Below are 20,737 nucleotides of genomic sequence, written 5' to 3' on the forward strand. Positions count from 1 at the left end.
TGAAAAAAGAATAAAATAAAAATAAAAATAAAAGAGAGGCAACATAGTGTTTTCCATTGACCCTGCAAGATATGCTTTCAAAATGATGATGATCGTAACTAAATCAAAATAAAAATAAAAAAGAAAACCCCAGCAGAATAAGGGTGATATCATAGAAACAAGCGGAATCCATCCATCCTACCGGTTGCCAGATGGTTATCATACAGTACATCCCATCCCCAACTCCAAAGCATTCTCCATGAAATCAGAGAAACCTCGCGATTTATGATTTAATGTGGACGTGTCCGGCCGTATTCCTCTGTCACTCGACTCGTTCGAGCTCGCTTGCTCTGGTCTGCGAACTATTCACCCTCGGCGTGGCAGCATACGTTGCATGCATTTAGTAAGGTGCATAGCCCCGACCCCGGCCACCACGATAGCCTCCGCGGTAGCCTCCCCGAGGGGCGCCACGGAAGAAACCCCGGCCCCGGAAGCCACCTCGTCCGCGGCCTCGACTCATGCCGGGCAAGTTGGTACGCTTGGGGACAACCTGCATGCGTGTTAGCTGACAAAACGGCACTGGGCACAAGGGGTAGACAGGGTGACCAACCTTTAGATTCCTGCCACGGAAAACACTCTCATTTAGGACAAGTGCCTGGGCCACCAAACTAGGTTCTGCGAACTCTACATAGGCGTACCTGTACCACAGACATCAGCACTCGCAACAGAAGTTGTTCTCATAAAGGAGCAAAAAATGGTGGGAAAAATGTCTGAAAGGCTGAAAAAGCGGGTAACGCACCCTTTCGGCTGACCCGAAAACTTATCCAGGAGAATAGTAACGCGATTTATTGAGCCACAGCTCTGGAAATGCGCCTGAATCTCCTCCGGGGAAGCACCGTAATCAACGTTGCCGACGAAAATACTCCGCGCATCGATCTCTTCCTTATCTTCCCGCAGGTTCTCGGACTGTTGATCAAGGGTGGCTTGCATCTCGCGCAACTTCGCTGCCTCGGATTCCATTTCGGCTACCCGTCTCTTCATCGCCGCAATCTCTTCCTACAGACGAGACCACCGTGTTAGTTTGACTGATACAATAGAAAGTAACATTGTGATGAAGCAAGGACGATGCAGAAACACCAGAGTTGAGCTTCCAGTCTTCAATCTAGCATGAGCTCCAGCTTGAAGGAACAACCTTACCTCATCGTCTACCCCCTCTTCTTGATGCTGCAAGCGCTCATCTTTGACTTCGTTCTCTTCGGGATTCATTATGGAAGTAATCTTGGGATGCCTCCTCTTTTCTATGTTCAACCCGCCGAGTCAAGGAAAAACTCAAGTTGTAACGGCACCTCCCCAACTGCTAGCGGAGCGGGAGTGGAGCAAGAGCTCTGGGAAAATATAATATCCGACAAATGCAAAGCTTTAAAGATTGGAGTAAAGTAAGTCTAGATTGAAAAGATTGAAGAGGTAAATAAAACGACCTGCAACCGGTGATTGGAGGTAGAAGACCCGTCGTAGTAGGTCACAAATGGTAATGCTCGTGTTTGATCGACGCCGAAGTCACTGCTGCTCTTTCCGGTTAGCGACTTTTGTCATCTGAACCTTCACAGGGAATGAACTTCACCCAAATCCAGCCTCGAGTACTTCGTCATGTCGCAAAACAAAAAAGATTGCCCGCCTTTGTTGCCCCCTCATTCAGTCTTCAAACTAGCTAACTACTTTTCGCTGGTGCTATTTTTGATTTCTTTCTTATTTTTTTGTCCTTCTAAATTGTAAAAATTGTATAACAATGCCACCATACACTCTGAAACCAGATGGCTTGCAACTGCGCAGTAACACAATGCGCGCAGAAGTATTAAGCACTATAGAACCTCATAGAATATTCCGGTTCAGTATTTTACAGCTATAAGGGTAACAGAGGGATCAGATACTGGCAACTGACACTTCTTCTGGGTTTAAAGTACATCGTCAGAAGGAAACCACTCCATGCGACTCATCAGGGACCGTAAAATATCGTCCATCATCAAATTTAAGCCATAAGTCAGTTAGGGAGAGCTAGGTAAATTTCAAGTCACATACAATTAGGAGGTCATGATCGTGGCTGTTTCTATGACATATATACAAGCAAATATTACGAGGCGTTAACTCATGATTGAACGGTGTTCTTGCGGAAGGAGACCTTTTCGACCGCGACGGTTTCAACACCATTGGCGTCCGTCTTGAGTTGGTAGACATACAACACAAGTACGTCACCTTGAATCTGCAGAATGTTCAGCATAGGTGAAGGAGAAAGTGTGACATGGTGATGTTAGGGCCTCAACTCACGTCCATGAGACAAAAGCTAGGTGTTGGTTCCTCTCCTTCGGGCCAATACCCAGTGCTCAAAGCGCCCGTTGCACTTCCGGGGGTGATAAAGAATCTTCCCTCCATCTCAAAGGCATCGAAGCGGTGCGCACCACCCCATAGTAGTATATCAACATCCATCTGGCGTGCGGCAATAAGCAGGGCTTCGGCGTCACCCGGCGGGATGATGGTGTGGCCATGTGTAAGACCAATACGGAGGCTTCCGTGGGTCACCACTTTTGAGAGGGGTAGGTTGGGAGAGTCGACATCGAAATCACCCTTGACCAATTGCAGATCGGGAGCGATACCACGGAGGAATTCAAATGTACTTCGGTCGGTCAGATTGCCCAGACAGAGGATCTGGCCGATCTTGTTTGGCGTTAAGAGTTTCCGAAACTGCGACAGTTAGTCCGGATGGGTTTGCACAGTGGGTGGCTGCCGATTGATGGGTGATTGAGTGGCGCACACCTTAGCTGGAAGATCCTAGAGATAGCATGTCAGCTAATTAAGAGAAAATGAAGGGAACAGACATGTTCAGTACCGGAGCTCTATCAGGGATAAAGAGGTCACCAATGACCAGAACAAGACGCGACGTCATCTTGGAGAAGGGAACTGGCAACTCAACAGCCCATTCCAAAGAAACCTGTGGTTAGGAGACAAGGTAGTTACCTGCAAGTGCACAGGATAATTCGGGCCGCCAGTGAACTAGTAGTTAAGGTTACGTATGGTTATTTGGTGCTCCGTCGACTCGATGGAGCTTCGCGGGGAAAGCTCACTGACGCCTGACGCCGATGCCGCGGTCCTCGAGCCCTAAGCCCTATTACCGTGGCAGAGATGGTTAGGCCAATGCTTCGATTAGTCTTACATTGCACTATACTATAATCGGACTAGTCTTATTATGGATCATACTTTTGATTATCATCGGTATTTGATGCCGTGCTGATCGACTTACCACCTATCACTCTATTGTGGGCCAGACACACTGCGCGTGATTTGATACTCATTTCACTGTGACCGGGGTGCTTGTTTGCTCTTGGCAATATACCTTGACCTCCAACCCAGTTGTTGAATTATTGCGGAAATGATAAGTGTCCATCCAGTATACAATCTACTGCGTTGTTTCTAGTCGTCCACTCGCCTGTGAGTTTGTGCTAGTACTAGGTACATAGATAACCTTTGTTAGGCGTCACTGTCTGACCATTGACCTTTTTGCGAAGGCTTTGGGGCAATTTCTTAGGGGGGTTTGAAACTTGAGTAGCTCTGGATATGTCCTGATGACTTGGAACCTTGACTTAGGGAACATATTCACGCCTCAGATACAGTCTCGAGGATACCTGGTTGGTGCACATAACTTGAGATGGATATATGCAATTGTGTCGTTGGAGTTAGCTTCTACTAGTGGAAATTGGGTGTCCTACGAAAGTGATATATCAGAACTGATATATACATATATTGCTATATACTCCATACGTATACACAATTATGTTGGATAAATATATAATTCTCCGCAGCATACGGGTTCCGAATGTTCTAAAACCCAGACGCAACAATGGAATATGATGTTTTCATTCCAGTCCGAGTTCTCATTACTCGATAGATAGTTGAAAGATGAGTCAATTGCGGTTCGCATCCCCAGTCCCAACAAAAACGCCATCCGGAGGACCCAAAGGTTCTCCGCAGTGCGGAGGTAAACGTACGGAAGGCTCCGCCCGTGGTGGACGGACATTAATTGACATTACGGCCGATAGAAAGGGGAGGAAATGGAAAAAGGGTTAATAATCTGACCCAGGAAAAATTTTATAGATCAATTGCCCTATTTAAGCACATCCCTTTGAAGTCTTTCACGTCTTCTTTTTTTCTCATTTTTGTATACACCAGGGATACTTGGGATATAGAAAACCATCTACCAATAACAAGTCGTGCTTGATTCCGGCGATCCCCGAATTCTGCTCCCCTCACTCACTCCCATTACTCATTACTATCACGTTCACTTTCTTCTACCCCGCGGACTCTCGGCTCTCAACGCCGAACCTTCGGAAAAGCTGGCGAGCAGACGGACGACGCAGCGGCTTAGTCTGATTTCCAGGCACCTGGATCAGCATTTACCGTTGCCCGATCTTAATACTCCCTTCTCGACCGAGAGAGGATCCCACCCTCCCGACGACATCGAATATAAACCCCTCGATCGCACTCTTCCTTCTACATCTCCTTCGCAACAACCAGAATCCCCCTCTACCAAAATGTCGTCCCAAGCCCCTCACCCCACCTTGTTGATTCCCGGACCCATCGAATTCGATGATGCTGTCCTCCAGTCTATGGCCCACTATGCGTGAGTCTATCGTTGTCGTCTAGTAGCCATTGACCCCTCCATACTGATGCTTTTTGTAGCGAGAGCCACGTTGCTCCTGGCTTTGTCAAGACCTTCGGAGAGACATTGACCTTGGTGCGCAAGCTCTTCCAGTCCACCAACCCCGCCGCCCAGCCCTTCGTCATCTCCGGTAGCGGTACCCTTGGCTGGGATGTCGTCGCCTCCAGCTTGGTCGAGAAGGGAGAGAATGCCCTCGTCCTGCACACCGGCTACTTCGCCGATTCCTTCGCCACATGCTTGCAAACCTACGGTGCGAACGCAACACAGCTCAAGGCACCCATCGGAGAGCGCCCCTCGTTCGAGGAGATTGAGCAGGCCCTGAAGGAGAAGCCCTACAAGATCATCACCATCACCCACGTCGACACCTCGACCGGTGTGCTCAGTGACATCAAGCGCATCGCCGAGATCGTCCGCCGCGTCAGCCCCAACACCCTGGTGGTCGTGGACGGTGTCTGCAGTGTCGGCTGCGAGGAGATCGCCTTTGATGAATGGGATCTTGACGTTGTCCTGACTGCCAGCCAGAAGGCCATCGGTTGCCCCCCCGGCCTCAGCATCCTGATGACCTCCCCCCGCGCCATCGACGTCTTCAAGAACCGCCAGTCCCCCCCCGCTTCATACTACTCCTCCATCGGCAACTGGCTCCCCATCATGCAGAACTACGAGAACTTCAAGCCCTCCTACTTCGCTACCCCACCCACCCAGCTGGTCCACGCCCTGCACACCACCCTGTCCCAGATCACCTCCCGGCCCATGGCTGAGCGCTTCGCCGTGCACGCCCAGGCCTCGGACCGTGTCAAGGCTGCTGTCGCCGAGCTCGGCTTGAAGCAGCTGGCCGCGAAGCCAGAGAACCAGGCCCACGCCATGACGGCCATCTGGCTGCCCGAGGGTCTGGCCCCACCCGACGTGCTCCCCGGGCTGCTGAAGCGGGGCGTCATCTTTGCAGCGGGTCTGCACAAGGAGGCTGCGACCAAGTACATCCGGTTCGGACACATGGGCGTCAGTGTCTCCGATCCTGCCCGCAAGGACATTGACAACGCTATTGCCGCTCTGAAGGAGGCCATGGCCGAAGCCAAGCAGGCCAAGGGACTGTAAATGATGATACCTTCCATGTTTCACGAACTTAAGTAGAAATGAAAATAAAAAATAAAAAAATTAATATTTCATGTTAAGAGTACGCTTCCCGGGGATATCTGATCTATATTTTGGTAGCGGTTTTTGATCTAGTGAAGACATGTACATGAATAATGTAGACTAAGTTCCTAATCAAGGGTATGTCATACAGCCTTTCTCTGTCAGGTTGCAACCTGAGATGTGTTCCACAGATCGGCCAATAGGATGAGGCTCCGAGTTAACGGTAGTGTACCCGATCGGTTGCAAACAAGAAAATTACATCCAGTACTGAATTGTTAGGTAAGTGGGATATTTATATATTTAGTAGATGCCATGTTGAATGTGACTATATATAACGACCAGTGGCTCATGTTTTCCTACAACCAACAGAGGAGGCACGTGAAATATGTTGATAATATGTATAATGATGATCCTGACTCGTAACATCCGTCCAACTGTAGAGGGGAAAAAAGGAACAAAAACAATAGAACAGGGAAGGGAAGAAGAGGGGGGAAATTACAAGAACATAAGTGTGACAATGATAAGTAAAAAAGAGGAGGGTATGAAGTAGTAATGCTACTGGCACTTATGATGCGTGTGGCCAGTTTTCTTTACAGTCACATCAGATGGGCTATGAATGCATTATAAACTTCCATCAGCATGTATACGCGCGCTGCTTCATAGGACTTCTGTTTGATCCATGAATTCTATTTGGGAGCCCATGTCCGTCCCCTCCTAGGCTATGCTTCTGCTTCTCCTCTACGTAACGCCAAAAAGGCCCGTACGTCGGTCACATATTGCAAAGCTTCTAGCATAGGAACGAGATGGAGGAGGCCGTTATCCGTTGGGTCGTTGATCCAGCCCTCAATGGGAATCGCATTATCTAGACAGAGTCAGCTATCATGCTCGCCGTGGCAGCTCTCAATCGCCAGTTGACGAACCTTCGTGAAAAATATAGCTCATAGGACTGTTATCCAAGATCATCACTTTGCTCAAATCAGGCTCTACCGAGCTAAGGTCCTTGATGTAGGCACCATTACGGAAAGTACAATGCTGGCGGTAGTACCGCGCATGGAAATACTTTCGCTCTTGCTCCAGCCAGTCGATCACAGGGTCGGCATATTCTTGAACACTAGCAGTGAAGATAACCAGCTTATACCATTTACAGATCTTGCGCAGAAATTCATCACAGTGGGGTCGTTTGTGCACATAATACAAGATGGGGTGTTGTGGTCCTAAGGTCGTCGGCGGTGCCCCCGGGCTGAGAGCAGTCGTCATTGGCGCGGCCAATTTAACCTCAACCATGTGGCCACTAGACATGCGTCCTCCTTTAGCCAGTGAGTGGATGAGAGTTTCATCCAAATCAAGGATCAAGGTCTTTTGGGGAGCCCTATATGTGCGCGAAGTGGCCGTGTAGGATGGTAGACGGGGTGGGATCAGCGGCCGAGGAGGTACGGGTGAGTGAGGGTACCTTGTAACCTTGTGGATAGATGAAGAGGTTGGCGATTTCAGGCTATCTGGGTTTAGGGGTCCGGTATCTGACGACTGATCGAGGTCCACACTCTGTGATCGGCGCTGCCTTTGTCGTTTTAGAGCTTCTTCGTTATGAAGCTTGATCCGTATAGAACGACGAGGGGTGCTCTCATCCGACATCTGGTCCGACTTTGAAGATTTCGCTTTCGAAGATCGACTTTTATTACCTGAGGAGCCCTTCAGGCCCTTCCGATCACCTTCGGACTCAGAAGTGCTCGAGGCAATAGAATCTCGCGACCTATGGCTTCTCAGCTTTCGCGTGGAGCCCTGCCGTCGTCTACTTTCCGTCCGTTTAACACCTTTCGCTGATGTGTTTGCACTGCTGGCAGAGGAACCGAATAGAAATCGCCCCAACTTTCTCGCAGGAGCTATGGGGGAATAACGCCCGTCATCCTCGTGAAAGCATTCGATTGCAAATATACCGGGTGCGGCCAAAGTGGACAAGATGAACTTGATTGCTTCGGCAACTGCGTCGAAAAACCGCTGGGCAACAAGACCTAGTGTACTTTTTGTAGCGAATGAACCGTCTTTTTGAAGCCCTCGTATCAGTGGTGATTTCTCATCAAACGTAAGGCCAAGCTGGTCCTCTGCATGCGTTAACCCAGACCCATCGTCGCTACTTTTCTCAAAAACGTCTGCCGAATGGAAGTCGTGGCTGCTGTAAGACCGGAGTTTGGAGAGGTCCGCCGGTGCAGTTACTGGTGGGATATCTCCTTGCGAACGTGATCTCTGACGGTTACGGTTTGAATGGGAAGATTGGCCAATGACTCGGGACGAAAGTATGTTCAACGAGTTCATCTTCCAACACGGCCCACGGGTGTCCGGGCTGGCGCAGCTATCTAAGGGAGAACGTGCTAGTTAGCACTCGTGTAGTGTAGGAACAATCGGACATGGATCGAGGTAAGGCAGCATTGAGATTGCAATGGGATACAGAATATGCTCGTACGAACCTCAATGCGCCAGTTGACAACCCGTGTCTCAGAACCACGCTTATACCAGCTCTGTTCGATGAAGCGATAGCCGACGGGTAGACCAGGTCCCAGTCGTGCCGGCTGGAAAGACGCTGCAGGAAAAAGAAGATATGGAAAGGAAGGAAAGACCGATATAAAGGCACAGCCTCTCAGCCAGGAACACGAAGTGGTCTAGTAGCCGGAGACGACAGAGAGGTGTGTGGGGAGAGACACTCATACATACTCCAGGTTCAGAAGTGGTCTGCTGTCAGGCCGTCCCGGAATTAGTCCCAGATGCCAGCAGCACGTTGGGCCGAGCGGCAGCTCTAAGCGGCGGGCAAAAACTCCCTCCGTCACATCCCACCAAACGCCAAAGAACCTCCTCCTTCCTCCTCACTTTTAGCGCAGCCCCTCTACCACCGGTGCTTTTTCCGCCCCAAAAATCAAGTGAGTTTTTGGTCCCCTAATTTATCTACATCTTGGTTATTTGGAATCGCATACATATCCTACGGTCCGTTCTTGGGGGATATAGAGAAACTGTGCGAAATTACCGTGTGCGGCATGACTCAATCTACTAACCATTGCACATAGACACCAAGGACCACCCTGTCTCAGTTCGCAGCGCGTTTCACGCAAAGAAATACCCACAGCATATACCACAAACTATGCCATCCACATCTATGGCTTTGACGCCAGGGTTGGCGTCCTTTCTCCGGTCGTTGAAGACCAATCCGATTGACACATCTATCGATAATCTGATCTCGTGCGTTCTCACCGTCATTATACATTTCGCATTCGCTAGGTATATTAACAAATGTTTAGACTCCTCAAGCGAAGACAGATTCGTCACTCCCGATCATGCGCTACCGCAACCGCTTACCTTCTCCTTCGTGTCATCTCGGCCTGTCGGACATCAGATGCAGCTAAGCTTATTGAGCGGGTCCAGAGTGTGGGAAGGCGGCTGGTGGCTGCGCAACCCAAGGAGATGGTAGTCGGTAACATTGTCAGGCGCGTGCTGGGCCTGATTCGGGATGAGGCCGAAGATGACAGGGAAGCCGACTTCAACCTGAGTGAAGCATCTGAGAGCCAGCCTCAAACACCCCGTGCCTTGGATGGTTAGCACTCACCGTCCCGCATCATATGTGCGATTTAAAGGCGCTAACAGTTGGATAATAGATCCGTCTGAATATTCTTCTGGCCGTTTCGAAGGCTCGGACCGAGGGTCTTCCCGACCACCTTTGTCGCAGCCCGCACCGATCTCCATGTTCAGTCTACTTTCACACCCGGAGCCCGAAACGTCGCTTCCCGGCACCCCTGCATCAGCTTCTCCATCCGGAAGACTGCTGGGACACGTACAAAGCAAGGACGTTCGTGCTGAGGTTCTCGAAGGTGTCAATGAGATTATCGATGAATTGGGCCAAGTAGATGACCAGATTGCGGCCTATGCCCTCGACCATATCCACTCCAACGAGATCATCCTCACCCATACCTCGTCCACTACCGTCCAGAAGTTCTTGCTGAAAGCTGCCGCCAAGCGGAAGTTCACCGTGATTCACGCCGAATCCTATCCCAACAACCACGAAGCTACACATGCCACTGTCAGCGGCAACAGTACTGGCGATGAAGAGATCCTGAGCACTGAATCTTTCCAAAAGCCTCTGATCGCTCTGGGCATCACAGTCATCCTGATCCCGGATTCTGCTGTCTTTGCGCTCATGTCCCGAGTCAACAAGGTCATCTTGGGCACACATTCCGTTCTTGCCAATGGTGGGCTGGTTGCCTCCGCAGGGACCCGGGTTATTGCTCGCGCAGCAAAGGTGCACCAGACCCCTGTCGTGGTCGTGAGCGGCGTATACAAACTTAGCCCTGTGTATCCGTTCGATTTCGACTCGCTAATCGAATATGGCGACTCCAGCAACGTTATCGGCTACGAGGATGGCGACTTGGTGGATCAGATCGACGTTCAAAACCCTCTGTACGACTACGTCCCGGCAGAGTTGATCGACCTCTATATCACCAATTTGTGGGTTCCCATATATCATGCATTATTGTCTGGCCGAGCTAACTATGGACGTTCTTTTACAGAGGAGGCCACGCACCGTCTTATCTTTACCGTATTGTGTCCGACCACTATCGCAAGGAGGACATCAGCTTTTAAGCGCCTTGTTGAAGAGGAAAAAAGCACGAAAAATAAAAAAAAGGAATTGGGTATTAGAAAAGCATGGTTACATACGGGCGTAAGGATTGTAATAGACAAAATATGAGGGACGATACCCATGGGGACAATAAATGGACTCAAGACACCTACACACACGTAGTTACCCTAAATGGAATAGTAATGAATCAAGATCATATGATATGGATCATGCGATAAGATTAATCAGATGAATATTGTACCGGATTTTCTAGCCTAAATCCAAATTTATATCATTGTGAAAATCGTTACGGACATATTCAACACCCAATGCATACTACAACGGCTAGAAGAAGACGGAAGATTGAAGTTTGAGACTTGATATTTTAGGGCCCTTCCCAAAGAAATAAATCATGGCGCCATCTTTTATAAGTATATCAATCGTAGTAGCTGCAATTTATTTGCAGGGTCATCCGTCCTGAACCATAATTTCCAGACCAGACCATAGACTGAAGATAGATCCCATCGTAGTAATCTTCCAATGTTCCATGGAATGGGCCCTTTCCCATCGTTCCCGCTGCAATCGTTCGTTCGCGCAATTCTCTAAGAACGGGGCTTCTCCTTCTTCTCCTTCCAGAGGGCGAGCAGGGAGACACCGGAGACCTTGACGACCTTGAAACGGACACCGGGAATATCACCCTTGGCCTTACCCTTACGACCGAAACCGGCAAGGAGAACCTCGTCGTTCTCGTCGATGAAGTTAAGGCAACCGTCGTTGGGGACTACAAGTTGAACCGTTAGCATAATCTGAACCACATCCTTCCATGTCTGCCGTTTCGTTCGATTCCATCCGAGCCCATCCCCAGCAAATCCACCAACCCGACATCACCAGACCATCCTCATTTTTCGAGATTGCAGCACATGGTATGACTGTAGGAGAGAAAAGAGGGCTACCCACCGAAAGCAGCGACCTTCTTGCCGTTCTTGATCAACTGGACCTTGACACACTTGCGAATAGCGGAGTTGGGCTGCTTAGCCTCAACACCGACCTTCTCGAGGACGATACCCTTGGCGTGGGAAGCACCACCGAAGGGAGAGGACTTGTAGGCGGTACCGAGCAGACGCTTCTTGTAGTGAAGATCGGCCCAACGGTTCTCACGGCGGGTGTTCGCGAGCTTGCGCGCGGCGTTAAGACCACGAGGCTGTCCCTTACCCATCTTGGCGGATTATGTTCGAAGGACGGTCTGTAGAAGAAGAATGCGTTAGATCTTGCTGTGGCAATCTGATGCTTGGTGATTTCGTGATTTGTGGAGGGGACGTGGATTTCAGAAGTACATGGCCGGGGCGGTGGAAAATCAAAAATCAAAAGATTCGATGTTGAACGGGAGTCCCTAGACACGAATATATTTCATCAAAAAATAGCAGCAACAATATACATACCGACTGATATAGATTGCCGAAAGGCCTGATGGGGATGGTTGTCGAGAGTCGAAGGGTTCCTTTCACGGCCGGCGGTGTCGCTGAAGGCTCACCAAAATGTTCTGCTGTGCGCGCTCCGCCCTAATCGGCCGCTAAGCGAGGCACGGGATCGGAACAACTTCCGCCGTTCTCCGATATCGATAAGCCCCTTATCAGTGACCGTCAGCATTGATTGTATGCGGAGATTAAGCTCCCTTTATTTACGGCTGTCAATTGGAGCTTGTTCTGTTTTAGTTCGCCTGCCAACAACGTATACTTCGCGAACACCATGGATGCGGCTCCAAAATTAGAGAATCTGAGGAAAATTCCCTCTGCGCGTCTCCCTCCCCCTGTTCTTTTTCAAGGTCCACCCACTTCCCATAATGGATCTAACATATCTCTCACACCTCCGGTGCCCTCGGTTTCTCCCGGTGGAGGGGTTCAGCGTCCTGCGCTGCAGCGGAATCGTTCCTCGCGCCAGCAAGGCGGCCTTGAGACCCCAGGCTCTCTCTCCCCCTTTCTATCTCGTACACAATCAAAAGGCGAACTTGATCGCTCGGACGCCATCTGGCAAGAAATGCAGAATGCCTTGTCAGAGGTCGAGCTGAGTGCGGTAGCTAGTGAACATGTCTTTGGCGAAAAGCACTCTGAGGCCCTTGAAGACCTGCGAACAAAGCAGCTGAGGCTTGCCCAGGCCTGGGCTCGAAGCGAAGCTGATGAGGTAGTTGATCCGAAGAATGCAGCTACCAAGAGTCAATCAAGACCAAGAGCATCCTCTCCTGCCACTAGTCACACGGGAGAACAAACCGCAACGGATGATGCCTCCCAGAGGAATCTAGATGAGGAAACAGAAAAGGACATTCTTCTGGCACGCGAGAGGCGTGAAGCGAATGATCGCTATTTCGATAGGGTCAACAACGGCGTATTGGATGTGGTAGCTAAGCTTGAGGAGGTTGCTCAAGCTATGCGCGCAGTGGAGAGGGAGAGCAGAGACATATGGAGTGATAATGAAAGCATAACCACGGAGACCGCATCGACGGCTAACACTGGGTGAGACTGTCAGAAACCTATGAGGATTGATCGTCTGTGGACACCGCACAAGCCTTCTAGCCTGTGGATTGGAATGTATTACGTGCCATTTTGACAGGCAGTGGACGTGTACACTTCATCAAGTCCACAAAGCATTGGTGGGGGTTACTACCGCCAACGAAGCAAATGGGAATTCTATCGTTTTGATAGTACAGCCACCACAAGAAACCACTTGCAGTCTGCTTGACCTGTGATGTTGTGAGAGAATGGCCATGGCTATTATTGGCGTATAAAAAATGCGACAGTGTTGTCATTCAATGCAGGGAAATGGTAAGGCTGGACCGACAAAGGAAATATTAATACTTGAGAAACGCTCGTCAATGACAGACAAAAAAATAAAAAAAAAAAGGGTATCTGGACATATCTGCTCGCCAACGTCGAGTAACTCCCATGAACATGTACTCAGCCAAATCGACTCTACTCCCTCTTTACAAGCCTCACCACAGTCTTCCAACCTTCCTGCGCCGTTTCTCGCATGTCTTCCCACCGACTTTCGTTTGCCTTTTTTGCCAACTTTTCCACTTCCTGGTTCCAGTGATGCTTCAGCAAGTCCTCCATAGTAGGCCGTACTGGCTCCGTCGTTTTATTATCTGGTCGAGCGCTATCTTTCGGGGCTAGTCGGCGGTCGTAGGCGCCTATAGGCGACGACAACCAATTCAGAGCTTGAGTCTGTTGACGGATCGCATCACGTTGTTCCAGGCGAATAGACCGATGTACTTGAACGGTTAAATATAAGGCGGTTGTAGTTAAGGCGAATCCGCTGAACTATTTCTCATGTTAACTGACAGTTCGGCACATGCTTTCAAGTCGGAGAGGGAGTTGTAACTTACAAAGCCGGCAAAGAAGCCCATATCTGCTTCTTGGTTTTCCGAAGTAAACTGATTCTCAAAAGGATAATGAACACTTTCCGGCTGCTGCAAGATAGTAGGTGGGGGAGGAAGCCTTTCGGCGCCGGCCGAAAGAACAGAAGTCACGACTCGAAGATCCTGAATGAGTAAACTAGCGACTAGATACGCGTTTATCAATGTAGGGAGCTATGGCGAGCCAAATTAAGTCCAAAGCAAGAGTAAAATGTGTGAAATTGAAAAGGATATGCTTGTCTTCTTGTCTAGATGAAAGAACAAATCTGCAAGTATGGGGAGTTTCTGTTGCGCGGATCGGGAATGCCATTCGAGCACTCCGATTGGCTGCCGCGGAGGAACGAATCTTTCCACCGTCCTGGAAGAGGGTCGAGCATAACGGCTGTGACCTGCAACTTCATCTCAATATCGCCTAACCCCAATCTCGCCATTCTCCCCTCTTACCTTTCCTTCAGCTTGCTGTAGGAATAGACCTACGACTTTTAATACAGCACATACCTTCGTCATCCGCCAATTGCCACGGCAAAGAGAACCCAAAACAACCGAATAAAAACAACTTCCGCATATACCTATCACAATGGCCGGTGGTGCAGCCAAGTATCGCCATCTTAGCCGCAAGTCATCGCATAGACAGGCCCTTCTTCGCAACTTGGTCACTTCTCTCTTCAAACATGAGTCGATCACAACAACATGGCCCAAGGCCAAGGAGGCGCAACGGTTGGCTGAGAAGTTGATCACACTGGGCAAGAAGAACACAGAAGCGAGTCGGAGACAAGCTTTGTCGACTTTCTATGTATGTGGGATTCTGGTTCTTGGTTATTTTCTATAATTCCAATTCCGCGCCGAGGGAATTCGCTTAGAAGCCAGGATGAATGTTGCATGGCAACTTTCCCCTTCCTTTCTATGGCTTATCTTTATGCTGCCGGATCTCCCACAATTGGTACTAATCGGATCACAGACTCCTCATGATCTCCTCCCGAAGCTCTTCGGACCCCTTCGTGAACGCTACGCCGAGCGTCCCGGTGGTTACACCCGGGTACTACGTGTCGAGCCTAAGAAAGACGATCAAGCACCTAGCGCCATCCTGGAACTTGTTGACGGACCCAAGGATATGCGATTCGCGATGACGGCACGCACCGTCGCCAGGCAACGGTCCCAGGGTCTGGACACTCTCAATGAACTGACACGGTTGAACGTACAGAAGGTAACGCGATTCCGAAAAGACGGCATTGACGACTTGGAGCGGGAGATTAAGAAGTTAGAGCTTGACGGCCGGAAGGAAGAGAAGGCCCAGAAAGCTCAGGAGAAAAAAGAATCGAAGCAATAGATGCATATAAAACAACCCGTTGAATCTGGGTAGGGATTGTCAAAGGTTCGGCGAACGGGGCACTGGATCGCAGCGACCTGAGTCCATCTGGTGCTTCTGTATCTGTACATTTTTTCCTCCATGGTCTCATGTCTTTACCTGTTGGTCTTTATGATCGTGTAATATTAGCTGCTGTTTTCTAGATACGGAAATGGGCTTCGGCTTATTTATAGACTGTCTTTAATTATCCTGCAAGTAGATACGTGATGTAGCTTGTGTTAAGCTGTTACCATGAGGGATAGACTAAGAGTAGACTGTGTATATACTCTGTTGATGACAGTTTCTGTTCTCCCTGGCATGTTTGCCTGAGTAGCCTAACTGTCACGATGTGCCTCTGCCTCAGTCATCAGACCTGCAGAGAGCAAGTCACACTTTTACTTCGACGTTCTTTCGGAAAGACCTGTGAGGTATACGTTACCAACAGCAGCAACAAATCACCGAAGGGAATATGTACCAGACCCGGATGCATCTTCCCTGACGCATTAAGCACAACTGGCTTGTTCCGACAAAAGTCGCATTCAAGCTTCCTCTTTGCAACAGTAAATCAAGACAGCGAGCGGTCAGTGCTTAGAGATGAACTTCCGAAAGCTCGCGATGTTCTGCAACCCTTGGAATCATCGTTTACCATCGCTATTGTTTCGAGATCTCGACGGACACAACACCATACTGAGCGGCAGGTGTGCATTAGATTCACAAATGTACTAAGAGGATTCTACGCGTGGTTGTGTTTCAAGCTGTGAATATTGTTCGATTTCTTAAGATCAGCTGATGAGATTGGCTGAGAGAGAATTCGTTGCTGCCGTTAGAAGCAGTATTATATGTGAGGCTAACCGAGATATCCTTGGGACCGGTAGCTGCATCTAGAGAGGCAGTGCTTGAGTACCTCGTTATCGGCAAAGGAAATGCGAAGGATCCTGGCATACGATAATACGGACTTCACTAAGTTCCCAGTCAAAGATCTTGCGCTAACTGTCTTTCATCTACGTCTATAAGCTATGGCGGATGGTAGCAGAGACGGATACGGCATTCACGGCTTGCTCACAGGTACAACAGCCGGACCGAGGTGGCCTGATCTCATGAATTCGCGTCTTCGAAGGGATGTTTCATTATCGACTGGAGCATGGCGGCGAAAATGAAATGCCTTGTTAGTGCCCTGGACCAATGAAAAGACATGCACAGACTAGTATAAGTCTTGGGCAGTCCACTGCTATCCCTTTGCCTTCGGTGGAGTATGTGCTCTGTCGGCAAGTTATTCCAGGGGCTTGGAAAGGCACAGTATGCCATTGGATTCCACCAGTACAGCAGGTACAGCATGGAAGTCCGAGTGGAACATGGTTGGAATGGTGTACTTTACCCCAGCTGTGACCCACTTGGTGCATTAACCGAAATACGATGTCGATACGATACCATTCAATCCTCTAATTGGCTCACAAGCTTATATGAGTAAGCTATCCTTGAGCCCTAATTGTCGTATAGAGCGTATACAATGTACACGATCATGGTTGTAGTTGAAGGTATCTATGTAACGAACATGAGCTTTTACTGCTATAAATATCCGTTGTTATCTTGCCTCAGCGATGTGTTCCTATTCCTACCACGCTAGCTGCTCAAGCACACCTCTCTTTCCACCGATTTCCCTTCTCTCCGTATATTGAGGCCTTCGCTTCGTCGGAGTCCTTCTCCTACACAACATCGACTACTGGCATCTCACAATGACCGTCGCCTTACAAGAAGACCCCGACCTTGCCTTGACCAAGGACATGCACGGAAAGTCGGCAGAAGAGAAGAATGCCTTCTTCGCCATGCTCAAAAAGAACAACGCGGCCCATCGCGAGATCACAAACGAATATGTGCGGCGGTGGAGGACTGAAAAGGGCATTGACGGCACGACCGACGAGGCCAGAAAGGAGAGAACAACTGAGTACATGGGTGTGGTCAATAAGTGAGTGGTCTTCCTGCTGCGGTGCATTTCGCCAATGATAAACAGTTGTTTGCTAACTGGTTGACCTGCACAGCTACTACGACCTTGTGACAGACTTTTATGAAGAAGCGTGGGCACAGTCGTTCCATTTCTGTCGGTTCACTGTCGGTGAATCGTTCCTCCAGGCTTTGGCGCGCCACGAGCATTACCTTGCATATAAATTAGGCATTAAGCGGGGAATGGAGGTTTTGGATGTTGGTTGTGGTGTTGGGGGTCCAGCGAGAGAGATTGCTCGATTTACTGGGTGCCAGGTGGTTGGAGTCAATAATAATGGATATCAGATCGCACGTGCAACACGGCATACGCAGAAGGCGGGTCTGGAGGAGCAGGTCTCCTTCTGTAAGGGTGATTTCATGGTAAGTATAATGGTGCCATATTCACCATTACCATGGCGCTCTTTGTCTCACTGACTATCAATTTAGCATCTTGATTTCCCAGATAATAAATTCGATGCAGTCTATGTCATCGAAGCCACAGTCCATGCCCCAAGCCTTCAAAAAGTATATGAGCAGATCTTCCGCGTCCTTAAACCAGGCGGTCGCTTTGGTGTATATGAGTGGGTCATGACGGATCGTTTCGATGAGTCCAATCCCAAGCATCGTGCTATTCGACTCGGGATTGAGCGCGGCAATGGCATTGTCAACATGTGCACTCAAAACGAGGCTGCCGAAGCGATTCAAGCTGCTGGTTTCGTTCTCGAACATGAAGAAGACCTAGCAGCACGACCAGATCCTATACCATGGTACTACCCTATTGCAGGGGAGCTGCGGCACGCACGAAGTCTCTGGGATCTACTCACTGTTCTGCGCATGACCAAACTCGGACGAGGAGCGATGGGTTACCTGCTGTGGACACTGGAAAATTTGCGGTTGGCCCCATCTGGAACTGCTGAAACAGCCACAGAGCTCGCCAGTGGTGCTGATAGTCTTGTCGAAGGGGGTAGACTTGGCCTTTTCACTCCTATGTATTTCATGATCGGGCGGAAACCGGAGATCTAGGGTTGGATTTCGGAGTCTTATATGGAGTACTTGGTGTTGCATATGGTAAGAAAGTTAATTAAGGTATCTGCCCGTCAATATTACTTCAATTCCATAGTACTACTATCTGAGTGAACAAAAAGAGTCACATGAGGCCTGCATATGCTTGTGTGATAGGCACTAGGGATATAGGAAGGTTAGCAGACTCCGGAATTCTTTAACCGGTCAGCACTAGAGAGACATCCTTACCTATCTAATTACCCATAGCACGCGGAATGATCCCTAGTTGTCTAAAACTAGGCGGAATATCTGTGTCTTATCAATCAGCTGTAGTGTCATGACCGGCCTAGCCCTAACATCACGGCCTAGCTTGGGGATATCCTAGCACCAAATTTATGTCTACTAGACTAAATATGATATGAGCTGATTTATGGTTAAGTTTCCCGTATTCTAAGCCCATGAGAACCAGCAACCAAGATCAGATAAGATAAAGAAAGGGTTACATCCAAACTATTTGCCGTTTTCGGTCACGACGTAAGCACTCTGGAATGCAACATCCGGCATGTCCGACAACTGCTTCTCTGCTTTTTCCTTCAAACGATAATTTCATGTCAGTCCACTTGACGCTGAAAGAGCCGGAATGATGGGGTAATTCAAAAAAAAGCAATTTAAAAACAAAACATTGGCATTTTCGGTGTTTAGATCTGCTTAGTTCAGTCCAAATACATCTCTAGCACAGATTTGCAATCGATCTTCGCGAGAATGACGGCTGAACCTAAAGAGATTCCGCAGGGGCCTGCTGTGGAGGCAGGCCGAGACCAAAAATATTTGGCTATTGTCGACGACGAAGCCGAGGCGAAGCTAAATGGACTCAGAGAAGCACATGGTGTAATGACACTCACACTCTATCAAATATTCTCGATCATAGAAAAGGCTAATATTAGTGCCAATCGCTGTCTAGGCCACCTGGGATAGCCCAAATGATCCTCACAACCCGTACAACTGGTCACTGACCCGCAAAGTCTCCATTGCCATCGTCGTATCCTGCGGTCAACTGGCTACTCTCATGTCGACCAGTATGATGGCTGCGGCATTGAACCAGATTGCAGAGGATGTGGGCTTGAGCATTTCCGTAACGCAGATCTGCTTCTCAATCTTTCTTCTTGGCCTGGCTTTTGGGCCCTTTCTCGTCGCTGCCTTGTCCGAGATATATGGCCGGAAGTTCGTCTGGTTGGTTTCGAATGTCTGGTACATCCTTTGGAACTCACTCTGTCCAGTTGGGAACAACCCAGGACTGATGATGGCCGGGCGGTTCCTTGCAGGCTGTGGAGCGAGCGCCGGTGTCACGGTGAGTGACCACTCTTAAAGACTATCCGTGAACAAGGCTAGCTGACAAGGACACAGCTAACAGCACCTATGATGGCGGACCTGTTCCATGCCAAAGACCGTGGAAAGTCCCTTGCGCTGGCCACCCTCATCCCCTATCTGGGACCAGCATTAGGGCCAATAATGGGTGGTCTAGCCTCACAACACATCCACTGGCACTGGCTCTTCTGGATCCTATCGTCATTCGAGGCACTCGTCACCGTCCTCGGCGCAATCATCCTGAAAGAATCATACACACCAACGCTGCTCCGCCGTAAGGCAAGAGCACAAAACCCGAACCTCTACCCCAAGAACAGCCCCCTAACGCAGCAATTCTACATCGACCTCTTCACGCAACTCCGAAAGAACATCTACCGTCCCCTCCGCCTCCTCCTAACCCGCCCCATCATCCAGTTCCTAGCCATCGTCTACGGCCTCGACTTCGGCATCTACGTCCTCATGCTCTCCACCTACGCCAACCTCTGGATCGACCGCTACCACGAATCCGAAACAATCTCCAGCCTAAACTACCTCGCCATCGCCATCGGCACCACAATCGGCGCCCAAGCCGGCGGCCACCTCATGGACTACATCTTCCGCCGCATGCGCGATCGCCCCGGCGCAATCGTCACCCCCGAATTCCGCATCCCCTACATGATCCCTAGCGTCCTGCTCATCCCCATCGGCCTCGTCTGGTACGGCTGGTCCGCCGAGAACCGCATCTCGTGGGTCGTCGTCGATATCGGTGCCGCCATTTTCACCGCCGGCTGCTTCATGGTCGGTCAGGGCATGCTGGCCTATCTGCTGGATGAGTTCGCGCATGCGGCGTCGGCTAACGCGGCTACGAGGATGTTGTCGAATATCCTCGGATTTGCGTTCCCGATCTTTGCGCCGAGCTTGTATGATCGCTTGGGGTTTGGGTGGGGGAATACTTTACTTGCTTTGCTTTATTTGGGGTTGGGTGTGCCGATTCCTTTTGTGCTTTGGTTTTGGGGCCCGAAGATTAGGGCTATCGGGAAGGAGGTTTAGTTGGGGGGTTGGAACTTCGTTGTATGTATGATGTGTGCTGGTTACTAGTGGTGAGGATGTGAGGTCTAATGATGTAGTATCTTATTAAAATTTTAATGATCCTTTATAAATGGTTGTCCTATTTGGTTCACCGTGTATGGGAGATATACTATATAGTTCCTGGAACCCCAGAGGTGGAACTGGCTAGTCTACGTTTGC

The 20,737-nt window shown here is 49.5% G+C and overlaps 10 protein-coding genes across 10 annotated transcripts; 6 read left to right on the forward strand and 4 right to left on the reverse strand.

Annotated features, from left to right (window-relative positions):
- Positions 1–379: 379 nt before the first annotated feature.
- On the reverse strand, positions 380–1,245 carry AO090012000924 (polyadenylate-binding protein; the record flags this gene model as incomplete). Its single annotated transcript, XM_001727812.3, has 4 exons — positions 380–529; positions 590–677; positions 779–1,035; positions 1,177–1,245. 4 exons carry the CDS (start codon positions 1,243–1,245, stop codon positions 380–382), a joined length of 564 nt encoding a protein of 187 aa, XP_001727864.1.
- An 877-nt stretch (positions 1,246–2,122) lies between these two features.
- Positions 2,123–2,917, reverse strand: AO090012000925 (vacuolar protein sorting-associated protein 29; the record flags this gene model as incomplete). Its single annotated transcript, XM_023236691.1, has 3 exons — positions 2,123–2,236; positions 2,302–2,715; positions 2,861–2,917. The coding sequence occupies 3 exons, from the start codon at positions 2,915–2,917 to the stop codon at positions 2,123–2,125; spliced, it is 585 nt and encodes a 194-aa protein (XP_023091594.1).
- Positions 2,918–3,927: 1,010 nt separating this feature from the next.
- On the forward strand, positions 3,928–5,779 carry AO090012000926 (alanine--glyoxylate transaminase; the record flags this gene model as incomplete). The annotated part of the gene is made up of 3 exons (XM_023236692.1): positions 3,928–3,941; positions 4,373–4,648; positions 4,708–5,779. 3 exons carry the CDS (start codon positions 3,928–3,930, stop codon positions 5,777–5,779), a joined length of 1,362 nt encoding a protein of 453 aa, XP_023091595.1.
- Positions 5,780–6,537: 758 nt separating this feature from the next.
- On the reverse strand, positions 6,538–8,128 carry nemA (Nem1-Spo7 phosphatase catalytic subunit NEM1; the record flags this gene model as incomplete). Its single annotated transcript, XM_001727815.1, has 2 exons — positions 6,538–6,680; positions 6,739–8,128. The coding sequence occupies 2 exons, from the start codon at positions 8,126–8,128 to the stop codon at positions 6,538–6,540; spliced, it is 1,533 nt and encodes a 510-aa protein (XP_001727867.1).
- Positions 8,129–8,945: 817 nt separating this feature from the next.
- Positions 8,946–10,438, forward strand: AO090012000928 (translation initiation factor eIF2B subunit beta; the record flags this gene model as incomplete). The annotated part of the gene is made up of 4 exons (XM_023236693.1): positions 8,946–9,043; positions 9,103–9,395; positions 9,490–10,303; positions 10,366–10,438. 4 exons carry the CDS (start codon positions 8,946–8,948, stop codon positions 10,436–10,438), a joined length of 1,278 nt encoding a protein of 425 aa, XP_023091596.1.
- Positions 10,439–11,017: 579 nt separating this feature from the next.
- rps23 (40S ribosomal protein uS12) lies at positions 11,018–11,631 on the reverse strand (the record flags this gene model as incomplete). The annotated part of the gene is made up of 2 exons (XM_001727817.3): positions 11,018–11,196; positions 11,373–11,631. The coding sequence occupies 2 exons, from the start codon at positions 11,629–11,631 to the stop codon at positions 11,018–11,020; spliced, it is 438 nt and encodes a 145-aa protein (XP_001727869.1).
- Positions 11,632–12,161: 530 nt separating this feature from the next.
- AO090012000930 (DUF5315 domain-containing protein) lies at positions 12,162–12,926 on the forward strand (the record flags this gene model as incomplete). Its single annotated transcript, XM_001727818.3, has 1 exon — positions 12,162–12,926. One exon carries the CDS (start codon positions 12,162–12,164, stop codon positions 12,924–12,926), a length of 765 nt encoding a protein of 254 aa, XP_001727870.1.
- A 1,472-nt stretch (positions 12,927–14,398) lies between these two features.
- Positions 14,399–15,148, forward strand: AO090012000931 (mitochondrial 54S ribosomal protein bL17m; the record flags this gene model as incomplete). Its single annotated transcript, XM_001727819.3, has 2 exons — positions 14,399–14,614; positions 14,780–15,148. The coding sequence occupies 2 exons, from the start codon at positions 14,399–14,401 to the stop codon at positions 15,146–15,148; spliced, it is 585 nt and encodes a 194-aa protein (XP_001727871.1).
- Positions 15,149–16,899: 1,751 nt separating this feature from the next.
- On the forward strand, positions 16,900–18,166 carry AO090012000932 (sterol methyltransferase; the record flags this gene model as incomplete). Its single annotated transcript, XM_001727820.1, has 3 exons — positions 16,900–17,129; positions 17,203–17,524; positions 17,591–18,166. 3 exons carry the CDS (start codon positions 16,900–16,902, stop codon positions 18,164–18,166), a joined length of 1,128 nt encoding a protein of 375 aa, XP_001727872.1.
- A 741-nt stretch (positions 18,167–18,907) lies between these two features.
- AO090012000933 (uncharacterized protein) lies at positions 18,908–20,539 on the forward strand (the record flags this gene model as incomplete). Its single annotated transcript, XM_001727821.1, has 3 exons — positions 18,908–19,033; positions 19,107–19,493; positions 19,550–20,539. The coding sequence occupies 3 exons, from the start codon at positions 18,908–18,910 to the stop codon at positions 20,537–20,539; spliced, it is 1,503 nt and encodes a 500-aa protein (XP_001727873.1).
- Positions 20,540–20,737: the final 198 nt, after the last annotated feature.

This window comes from Aspergillus oryzae, chromosome 4, assembly GCF_000184455.2.
Source record: "Aspergillus oryzae RIB40 DNA, chromosome 4".
Classification (NCBI taxonomy): domain Eukaryota; kingdom Fungi; phylum Ascomycota; class Eurotiomycetes; order Eurotiales; family Aspergillaceae; genus Aspergillus; species Aspergillus oryzae.